The sequence below is a fragment of the Carcharhinus amblyrhynchos genome, chromosome 3 (genome assembly GCF_965287045.1).
Source record: "Carcharhinus amblyrhynchos chromosome 3, sCarAmb.v2.hapA, whole genome shotgun sequence".
NCBI lineage: Eukaryota > Metazoa > Chordata > Chondrichthyes > Carcharhiniformes > Carcharhinidae > Carcharhinus > Carcharhinus amblyrhynchos.
In genome coordinates this window covers 71,226,452-71,238,537 of record NC_137326.1, presented here as the reverse complement: position 1 = coordinate 71,238,537, position 12,086 = coordinate 71,226,452, and the positions used below count along the sequence as shown (strand labels likewise).

General features: G+C 42.0%; 1 protein-coding gene across 1 annotated transcript in view; it reads left to right on the top strand.

Moving 5' to 3' along the window:
• LOC145340751 (bcl-2-related ovarian killer protein-like) overlaps positions 1–12,086 on the top strand; it is a 49,106-nt gene that overhangs the window by 1,123 nt on the left and 35,897 nt on the right. The window contains exon 2 of the mRNA XM_080185214.1: positions 10,388–10,610. Within this exon, the coding sequence (XP_080041340.1) occupies positions 10,388–10,610 (223 nt within the window). The remainder of the gene's footprint in view (positions 1–10,387; positions 10,611–12,086) is intronic.

The following is a 12,086-nucleotide window of genomic DNA, read 5'->3' as shown; positions in this document are numbered from 1 at the left end:
GCTTCTGCATTAATGATTTCCATCTGTCTTGGCTATGTGTGCAGTGGATGTGTGCAGCTGGTTGTAAATTTGGCATGGTCTTTCTCCCCCAGTCTACTGCAAGTTTTGGGAGAGGGAGGTTTGAGTGAATGGCCTTCAGCCAATTTGATCACCGTTTTAACCGATTGTGTGGCTGGGACAACATCTGGCTCTTTCTTTGGTGTCCTAACCTGAACCTTTTTTCAACTTAGCAGACCAGGTACCAAATTCCATCATCTGTCACTTTCTATTAAAAAAAATTAAGAATTGAGGAGCAGGAGTAGGCCATTCCACCCCTCATTGGCTGATCTGATTGTAACCTCAAATCTACTTTCCCGCCTGCCTCCTTGATGAAAAATGTCTTAACTCAGCCCTGAATAAATTCAATGACTCAGCCACCAATTGAGTTCTACGATGGTACCTACATATTGCTATAATGTGGAGATACCAGCGTTGGACTGAGGTAAACATTTGAAGATCCTCGCCACTTGGGACACATTAAAGAAGCCATCCCCTACAGACAAGCCCTCCGTATATCTGCTCAGATGAGGAGGATCGCAATAAGAACAGGATATGGTGCTCAACTCATTGATTGACAGTTCTGATGTGCCACAGCGAAAAACCGCACCGACCGTCTCAGAAGACAAACATGGTACATGGCAGACAGAGTACCCTTTGTCATCCAGTACTTCCCCAGAGCAGAGAAGCTGTGACATCTTCTCCTGAGCTTTCGACATGTCATGAAGATGAACATCTCGCCAAGGCCATCCCCACACCCCCACTTCTTGCCTTCAAACAACCGCACAATCTCAAACAGACCACTGTCCACAGCAAACTACCCAGCCTTCAGGAGAACAGTGACCATGACACCACACAACCCTGTCACAGCAACCACTGCAAGACATGTTGGATCATTGATGCAGATGCCACCATCTGATGTGAGAACACCATCCACCAGGTACATGGCAAAGACACTTGCAACTCGGCCAGTGTTGTCTACCTGATACCCTGCAGGAAAGGATATCCCGAGACATGGTACACTGGGGAGACCATGCAGACACTACGACAATGGATGAATGAACACCGCTCAACAATCACCAAGCAAGAGTGTTCTCTTCCTGTTGGGGAACACTTCAGCGATCAGAGGCATTTGGCCTCTGATCTTCGGGTAAGCGTTCTCCAAGGTGGCCTTCACGACACACGACAGCGTAGTGTCGCTGAGCAGAGACTGATGGCCAAGTTCCACACACATGAGGACGGCCTGAACCAGGATCTTGCGTTCATGTCACACTATCTGTAACTCCCACGACTTGCCTGGGCTTGCAAAATCTCACTAACTGTCTTGGCTAGAGACAATACACATCTCTTTAACCTGTACTTAACTCTCTCTCCACTCACATTGTCTGCACCTTTAAGATTTGATTACCTGTAAAGACTTGCGTTCCAACCATTATTTTGTAAATTCAGTTTGTGTCTTTATATGCCCTGTTTGTGAACAGAACTCCCACTCACCTGATGAAGGGACAGAGCTCCAAAAGCTAGTGGCTTGTGCTACCAAATAAACCTGTTGGACTTTAACCTGGTGTTGAGAGACTTTTTACTGTACCTACATACTGACCAGAGATTTTGCAAATTCAGTTCCCACCCCAGTGACTTGATCACAAAATCAAAGTTTCCCCCTTCCCTCAATCCACTCACACATATATTGAAGAACCCATGGCATTTTTCAAGGAATATTTATCCCTCAATCAACACCACTTAAAACAAAATGAAACAGATTATCCCATTGCAGCTTATAGGAGATGTTCCTGTTATTATTTGATTTATTATTGTTGCATGTATTAGTATACAGTGAAAAATATTGTTTCTTGCACACTATACAGACAAAACATACCATTCATAGAGAAGAAAAGAGGGAGTAGAATGTAGTGTTGCAGTCATAGCTAGGGTGTGGAGAAGGATCTGCCTAATATAAGATAGGTCCATTCAAAAGTCTGATGGCAGCAGTTATTATAAAACACTTCGAGACATCAAGAGTTGGAAGTTGCTTGACAAATGTAAGCTATTTGAAACCTGCCCTCTACAAGCTTCATCCTGTGCTCATGTACTGAACTTAGAGTCAGAGATTTATAGCATGGAAACAGGCCCTTTGGCCCAACTCATCCATGTCAACCAGTTTTCCTAAACTGAACTAGTCCCATATCCCTCTAAACCTTTCCCATCCATGTACCTGTCCAAATGTATTTTAAATATTGTAATTGTATCCACCTTTACCACCTCCCCTGGCAGCTCATTCCATATAGACATCATCCTCTGAAAAAGTTGTCCCCCTTTAGTCCCTTTGAAATCTTTCCCCTCACCTTAAACCTATGCCTAAGTTTTAGACTCCTCTACCATGGGGAAATTACCTTGACTATACCCCTCATGATTTTATAAACCTCTATAAAGTCACCCCTCATCCTCTTATGCTCCAGGGAAAAAGAGTCCCAGCCTATCCAACCTCTCCCTATAATTCAAACTTTCCAGTCTGGTAAGATTGTTGTAAGTCTTTTTGTACCTTTTCCAGGTTAATAACATCCTTCCTATAGCAGGGTGACCAGAATTGTACACAGTAATCTACACAATGCTAGCTTACCCAGCTCTTTTGGGTTCATCCTCTAAAGATCCCTAGTCTCTTCGCTACCTTCTGACCTGCCCCTTATGTTTCAGTGAGCAGCTCTGTAATCCACATTCTACATATGGCCTGACAAGAGCATGGCACAACTTGTGTTGACTCGAGGAGTTCAAACCCAAATCTGGCAAAAAAGAATGGCAAACAAAGGGTTCAACACAAAAGGTTGGACATTTTTATAGCAAGATTAGGGAGGTCACTTAATACTTGAAAGATGCAAGGATATGAATGAAGATAACTCACTGTACAAATACATCAGTCACTAAAAATTGTGGTACAGGTCAGCAAGGCCATTAAGAGAGCAAACCAAACACCAGGTGTTATTCCTAGAGGGAGAGAATTAAAAAGTAATGAAGGTATGCAAATATGACGCTGGTTAGACTGTAGTGCAGTTCTATTCACATCATAAAATGGCTAGGCACGTATTGGAGAGAAGATTTACAAGAATGATATCAGAAATGCAAGCAGTATACACATCAGGAATAGATCAACAGGCTGGGTCTCTTTACTGAAAAATTAGCCCGAGGGGTGACCTAACAGAGCTCTTTAAAATTATGAAGGTTTGACAAGAGTGGATGTAGAAACAATGTTTGTCTTGTGGGTAAGAACCAAAATTGAAGCCATAGGTGTAAGATAGTCACCAAGAAAATTTTGAAGAAATCTTTTTCAATCAACAGAATAAAGAAAATTTGGAACTCATTCCTACAGGCAGTGATTGAAGTAAATACTATCGACGCATTGAAGGGAAAGTTAGGCAAACATTGCCAATGGCAGGTGGTGAGAGAGAAATTCCAGGTCAGCCATGTGATGGAAAGAAATTGGAGGCTCCACCATCACAGTCCACACCTCCAGACTACAACATACATGTAGAAGACTTTGTTGCCACAACTCAGGCTCCTCTAGGAGCGAGTTGTCTCACTTGTCTAGGGGTAGCAAAGTGAGAAAACAGCAGGCTTCAATCCCTGTTCTGACCAGGATTGATTTGGAATGCATCTCATTGCCCTACCCATGGTGGAGTTTGTAACACTGTGGGTCAACCTGCCTGTGGGCAGAAAACTGAACAAACATGAGAGAGGAAAGGGAATTGAGAGTTAAGACAAAGATGAAGACGAACGCAAGTGGAGCATGGACGACTGGACCGAATAGCCTAATTTGCTCTATATCTTATGATATGTCTGTAAGGTTTTATTATTTGTTCCTGGGGTGCTTGCAGTGCCAGCAAGATCAGCATTAAGTGGCCATCTTGTTTTCCTGAAAAATTGGCAGTAAACCTTCTTAAACAGTCACATTCTATGTGAAGGTGCTCCCGTTGTGCTGTTAGGTGGAGAACTCCAGGAGTTTGATCCAGTGCTGATTAAACAGTCCACAACCTCATAAGTCACAGTTGTAGGTAATTATAAGAATTTCTGTCCAGCAGCATCTTACAAACAGCAATGAGACACATGATCAGATCATCTGTTTTCTTAGTGATAAATATTGGCCAGGACACTGGGGAGAACTTCACTGTTCTTTGAAACAATCCACAGGCAGTGCCCCAGTTTAATGTATGGAAGATGGCCCTCCAAAGGAGCGGCACTTCCTCACTGCTGCATTTGTAGCATCAGCATAGATTATGCATTCAAGTCTCTGGAGCTCAAGGGTCTGACTCAGAAGGGTGTTAAGAACCAAACTACAGCTGACACTCAAAGGTAAAGAGATCTGCATTGTCTCTCAGGAAGACACCTCAGTCCCTCACTGTGGCATGCAAGAATTCTATGACTGAATCACCAGATTTGGCTTTAATCAAATACAGCATTCTAACAGACACTAACAGCTGTACTTCCAAATTCCTCACCATCCTGTATTTGGCTCTGTCTTCACCATGACATTTCAGCAGCAATTAATCTGGCCAGTCACTCCCACATCTCCATCTTTAACACCAGTGCCTCATTTAAACCTTTAATTTTGTTCACCCTGGTCATTCCACTGAATACAGCCAGGATCCCCACTTCCTTCAGCCTAAAGGACACACCCAAATATTTACAGCAGACAGCAAAACTAGCTAGCTTTCAACAGATCTGACTGGACCACAAAGTACTACTGGAATCTACTCTGAAGATGAGTCATAAAGACTCAGTGCTGAGTTTTTCCAGTATTTTCTGTTTTTAATTTAGATTTGCAGCATCTGCAGTGTTTTGCTTTTATCATATTGGATCCTGCTTTCCACCACCGCCCGCCCCCCCCCTTCAAAACTGCTCACTATTTCAAAATCATCCAGGAAACTGCTCACTATTTCATAGAATCCCTACAGTGCAGAAGGAGGCCATTTGGCACATCAAGTCTGCATGGACCACAATCCCACCCAGGCTCTATTCCCATAACCCCACATTTTTACCTTGCTAATCCCCCTGACACTAGGGTCAATTTAGCATGGCCAATCCACCTAACCCACATATCTTTCATGAGATAACCCCGGCTTCACAACAAACCTGCCATCTTAAATCTCTTTCCTTTGTCCCCTCCACCCTCACTTCGAACAACAAGTGCAATGAGCTAAAATAAAAGAAATGCTGGAAAATCTCAGCAGGTTTGACAGCTATCTGTGGAGAGAGAACAAAGCTGATGTGGAGTCTGAATAACTCAGAGCCAGGGCATGGGGAGCTCATTGGCTGGTCTCAGTCACATCGACAGTCCACAAGCTGTCTCTGCCTTCCCCTAGTTCACCAGGCTCCTTATCCACACCTGCTGTAGTACTGAACACTCATTTTCTCCCATCTCTCATTATATCCTTTCAAACGGATCTTGTCTACAGGTCCCATTTCCTACTCCCTCAACCTTGTTCCTATTAAACAACTTCCCTTACTGACTCCTATCTTGGCTGGAATGGTTAATACTTCCCTTTCTTCAGGTATTGTTCCTTTTCTATAGACTTGCCATCATCCCACCCCTCAAAAGAAAAAATCCTTGAACCTCACTTTCCCTCCAAAATGTTGTCACCACCCAAATCCATGTCTACATTTTCCACGACTCCATGTTCAAGTCCCTCCAATCAGGTTTCTACCCCACTCCAGTGTAATTGCAACAAGGATAAACTTTATCTTCTTAATCCAACTGAGACCTTCAATTATGATAATACCACCCTCCTACAATGTCTCTACACTGTCACCAGATGCATGCAACTGCATTTACCTGGTTTCATTTTTGTCTAATTGCAGCCAGAGAATCATTGCAATAGCTTTTCTCAATTCCCCAGTTACCTTTTGGGTTCCCAACAGTCTAGCCTTGGCCTCCTATTGCTCATCTATATGCTGCGCTTGTTGACATCATCCAAAATCACAGCAGTTTCCAGGTACATTGAAACAACCCCACCTCACCACTGCCTCTTGACACATGGCTTGTCAGACATCCAGTATGGGTTCAGTAACAACTCTGATGAAATGTTGGAAAGATTGAAGCCACTAGCTTTAGTCTTTGCCACAAACTCTGTCCCTCTCCCTAACTATTGGCTCAGGCAGATTCAGACCATTCTCCACCTGTCATATTTGACTCATTTAATACAACATTCCAACCCCCTACCCTTTCCATCACTAAGATTTCCCATTTCCACCATGCTTTCTTCTAATGAAATCACCCGTACACCTTTACTATCTCTAGACTGGACTATTCCAATGCACTCCTGGCAAGTCTCCCAATTTGCACACCATCATCCAAAACTTTGCTGCCAACATAAAAAACTCACAACAACTTTATTCTTCACTTCCATGCTTGCTGGTTTACACTGACTGCAATAAACAGTCTCAAGTTTTAAAATTCTCTTTTTCAAATCCCTTTCTGGCCTCACCTCTAATGCCTCCAGCACTACAACCTTAGGTGGAACAGCTTAATGCTACCCTGTAGAGAGCCTCCCCGCTCCCAATACACTTATTCTGACTACTTTGGTGTTTTTCAATTAAAATGTTTAAAAATTGGTGAAGAGTGCACCTTCATTTTGAAGCTTGCTCCCATGTGCTTCTCTCCAACGGAAGGCTCTGACTGGCCCTCCAACTTCAACAGTCCACCTCCCATCCTCAAACTGGACAAAAAACCTGGCTCCATGCCCTTTAAAGGCTTACCCACATAAAAATACAGACTTAATCATTTTCCCCACTGGAGGTGCTTTGGTATTTTACTGTTACTCTCTTTTCCCTGATTTTGTTTCTGATTACCCTTTTACTGGTTTTTAAAGATCCCCAAATCCTCATGTATACTATTCTATGGCATTATTAGAAGCATTTTCTTTTAATCTATCATTAACTTCTTTAGTTAGCCATGAGTAGCTCTCTTTTTTAACATTCTGTAACTGAATCTATTAGAGTACTCTTATAGATAAGGATTAAAATTTTAATACTGCCATTTTAAATATCTTAAGCTGCAATTTTTAATGCTTAATGAAATCAAGATTTGATAATTATTAAATATTTCTTTAATTTTTTGCCATTGCTCCTCTGCCATCATACCCTCTAATTTCCCCAACCTAACTAAGTCAACTCACTCCTCATATCTATGTAATTGGTCTGGGCAGCATGGTGGCATAGTGGTTAGCACTGCTGCCTCACTGCCATAGAACTCGGTTTGATTCCAGCCTTGGGTGACTGTCGAGTTTGAATGTTCTCCCAGTGTCTGTGTGGGTTTTCTCCCACAGTCCAAAGATAATGCAGGTTAGGTGGATTGGCTATGCAAAATTGCCCCTTAGTGTCAAGAAGTTGGGTATATTAGGTGGATTAGCTATGGTAAATGAGTGGTATTACAGGGATAGGGTGCAGGAGAAGATCTGGATAGGACATACTTCTGGCATGGCCTTTTTCCACACTGCAGGGATTCTGTTGTTCTATATTCTAGTTTCAAACTTACTCTCAAACTCCATGTGAAATTCAAATCATTTTATAATCATTATGAGGATTCAGAATCTGGGAAATAATGAAATTGCTAATTCACTCATTCTCAAGCACACAAAAGATCTACAATAGCCTCTACTCCGGTTACTCTCCAAAAAATATTTTCTAGCAAAGTGTCTTGATAAGATTCCACAAAATTGTCCTCCAAACCATGTTGCTGATTCGTTTTGTCCATGATACAAGATTAAAGGCTCCCAAGATTGTTTCCCTATCCAATGAGCAGCTACCATTGGAGCCTATAAAGTACTCACCCCAACATTTTCTATCATTGTTATTTATCTCCATTCTGCCCTTACAAGCCAAGATGTTTCCTCTCCAGTGTTCTTGTCTAATCCTTTATTATCAGGGCAGCCCCAATATCCCCTGCCCCTCCTTCCCCCTCCATATTCCCCTTTTCACTTTGGCTGTCCTTTTGACGCATTAAGTACCCTAGAATATCCCAACCTAGATCACCATGTAAACATGCATCAAAGTGAACCCATTTATCTCTGTGGTGATATTTAATACAGACAAATGAGTGATATATTTTGATAGAAAGAACAGAGGGGCAATGTAAAAGATACAATTCTGGAAGGCGCAGGAACACAAGGATTTATTAGATATGCATACATTGTCGAAAGGTTGAGACAGTGGCTAAAAGGCAAACGTGATCCTGGGCTTTATAAATACAGGCATAAAGAACAAAGGTAAGGACAGAAGTTATGGTAAACTTATCAACACTAGTTTAGCCTCAACTACAGTAATGTACCCAATTCTGGGTTCCACATTTTAGGAAGGATATGAACACATTCATGAGGGTCCAGAAAAGATACCCAAGAATGGTTCCAGAAATGAAACACTTCAGTTACAAGGATAGATTGGAGAAGTTGCAGTTGTTCCCTTTAGGGAAGGGAAAGTTGAGAGGAGTTTGGATTGAAATAATCAAAATAAAGGGGTCTAGTCAGAGAAGATAGAAGCATTGAGAACCAGAAGGCACAGATATAAAAAGGTGATTGACAAAAAAGGTTCTTTTTTTAAAAAATCATGAATTTACTGTGGAGGAGGCAAATTCAATTGTGGTTTCCAATAGGGAATTGGATAAGTACCTGAAGATAAAAAATTGCATTGTTATAAGGAAAGGGTGGGGGAAATGGGAGTTGATGGGCCAAATAGCCTCCTTCTGTGCTGTAACAATCTATGATTTTTGGAATAATGTGTCCTTTTTGTTATGCATTCTTTTTGAATTCAGATACAACACATTTTTCTGAATTTACCTTATTCACTGATTCAGCATTAGAGTTAACCTTCATGTCTTACTCTGTTCATCTTTAGACACAGCAGGAAGTCTCACAACATCTGATCATTCACCTAATGAAGGAGAAGCACTCCGAAAACTCATGCCATTAGACTTCAACCTGGTGTTGAAAGACTTCTTTCTGTGCCCACCCCAGTCCAACACCATCATCTCCACATCATCTTTAGAGAGATATACATTTCTCATCACTTGATCTCACATCACCATTCTCCTTTTTATAGATTAAAGCTCTATCTATAGCCCTGATTAGACAATTTGCCAGAACAGTGGATCCAATCTGACTGGTACATCTTCCTCTTTCTCAGTACCCCACAAAACAAAATCCCTATCTACCACAATCTTTCAGACAGACATTCAACCATCTGAAAATACTGGTTATAAGAACTTTGTGCCTTACAGATCAGAGGAAAGGCTCTTCCACCAAGGATTCCCTTATCTGCCTGACTCACAGTCACACCTACTTGTCGCTGACCATTGACCAGACCTGTACCACTACTTAACCAAAGGGATGTGATTGCCTCTTGAATAAAACTATCCAAGTAATACATCCCCCAATATGCTAAAATGTGACCAGCTCAACAACTCTGCAGTACAGTTCCTCAAGATGCAAGCACCACAGATGTGGTTGTTCAGTATTGCAGAAACTCCCACATTATGCAGCTACAGGAAACCACTTTACAATCATCCCATAGGCTTGTGTATTTATTTAACTTACCTTATACTATTTAATCTTTTAGCTAATTACCTGACCTGGTTTAAATTATCAGCAATTAAATATTTACCACTACATATTTGAGGCACAAGAAAAGTACTTCCTTACAAATACCCAATCTTCCTGTTGTGCAGTCACTCTATCAGTAAATTCTGTTTACTTTTATAGACCTTTTTTGAACCACACCCAATTTACAACTGGGGTGACTCAGTTTCCTGCTCAGCTATTAGCACCAATCTTTTGGCAAACCAAATAAACTAACTCAAATTAATGAGGGGACAAATTAAAAGGGGCAACTCCCAAAAGGAGGGGAACTGCTCGAAACAAAAGACAAAGTGGAAAGGAAGCTTAAAACATCGTCAGTAATGCACCCTAGTTCCTGCGGTGTCCAGTAGACACAGAAGGCATTTACAGTACCCTAAGACTCTGCATGCTCCCTCTCCAGGGACACTCAGCCGCAAATATAGCTGCAGTCATCTATTAGCACCTTTTTCAGACAATCACTTTTAGCTGATTGATAGTTAACCAATCCTGACAGGCAGTTTCTGCTGAGTGCTGATTAACTTGCAGTTTCTTTTAAAGGTTCTACATTAAATTCAGAATGTTCAATTAAATTTCAGTTTGACACAACTCACCAATTACAACTTACCAGAGTGTCCTACGTGAAGCAACAGTATTTGTGTTGCACTTTCCTCTCTGACCCTCGAATATAGTCCTCTACATTGGTATTTTCCAGCACAAATCAGATGCCATCTAACTTCCTGTTTCTTTTCTGCCAGATGGAGATGCTTCGACGTTCCTCTGTTTTTGCTGCTGAAGTGATGGAAGTTTTTGACCGTTCTCCCCCTGATAAAGAGCTTATTTCTCAAGCTAAAGCACTGTGCCGTGATTATATCCACTCCCGTCTGATCCGAGCTGGTATCGTGTGGAGTAAACCAGAGCCTGCAGTTTCTGGTCCAGCCAGTAAACTTACTGAGGTATCGGCCGCACTCCTTCACTTGGGTAAGTTTGACCAAATGCAGGGACACAGAAGAATTATAAAGAAATTGAGTCACGGTGATCAAAATGGGAGGAGAGGTAGATGAATCGGGAATAGAGAAAGGAATTGAATCCCTACAGTGCAGAGGGAAGCCATTCAACATATGGAGTCTGCACTGACTCTGAAAGAACATCCCACCCAGCCCTGCCCCAACCTTGCATTCTCTGCCCCAGCCCTGCACGGAATCTCTAAACTGTCTGTGCTTTATATGCTCTGTCTGAGGCCAGAACTCTCCATTCACCTGACGAAGAGGGTGTCCCTCGAAAGCTTGTGAGTATGTTATCAAATAAATAGGTTGGACTAAAACCTGGTGTTGTCAGACTTTTTACTGTGTTTACCCCATACTTTTACCAGGGCCAAACCACCTGACCTGCATATCCTGGGACACAAAGGGGCAATTAAGCATGGCGAATCCACCAACCTGTAGCACATCTTTGGACAAGGGGAGAAACTGGAGCACTGTAGAGGAAACCCATGCAGACATGGGGAGAAAGTGCAAACTCCAAACAAAAGGCCAGAATCAAACCCTGGCATTGAGGCAGCAGTGCTAACCACTGTGCCACCATGACGCCCATCATTTAGCTTAGGTTCAGTTTAGTTTATTTATTAGTATCACAAGTAGGCTTACATTAACACTGCAGTGACAATCCCTTGGAGAGCACTTGATGAAAATTCTCAGTGAGTTATGGCAAGGAATGGAAGGAGGATTAAAAATAATAAATGAGCTAAAGTCAGAAAAGCAATGCAAATTTGTCATGATTGCTGTTGATACTAAACTGCGGAAAGGTTTGGAATTGTAAGTGGATTCAAATTTGGTAAAGAAGTTGAAATTTCTGAGTACTGTATACAATATTTCCAAACAGGTGGAAGCTCAAGTTGCTTCATGCTGTGTTTGTGAAGCAGCAATCAACAAAGCAAACAGAATGCTGCAATACTGAAGATCTTTTATGACTCTGTGCTGGTAATGCGGGCTTTGCCATCTGGCAGTGTTAATCTGAAATTTGAGAGTGGCAATGATTTTCCAACCTTCAAAATGAAGATTCACAGGCAGTTTGAGTCCAAATTTCCAGTGTGTGCCCCGATGACATGGAGCAGTGGTTAGCACTGCTACCTCACAATGCCAGGGACCCAGATTTGATTCTCGGCTCCAGTCACTGTCTATATAGAGTCTGCACGTTCTCTCTGTGTCAGCGTGGGTTTCTTCTGGGTGCTGGGGTTTCCTCCCACAGTCTGAAAGGTGTGCTGGTTAGATGGCCATGCTAAATTCTCCCTCAGTGTATCCGAACAAGTGTCGGGGTGTGGCAACTCAGAGATTTTCACAGCAATTTCATTGCCATGTTAAGCTGACTTGTGACACTAAGAAATAAAACTAAAATTAAATTTTTTTTAAAAATCCTCTGCTCACAATCCTCAGCAATGTGCAATTGTAACATTCCCTA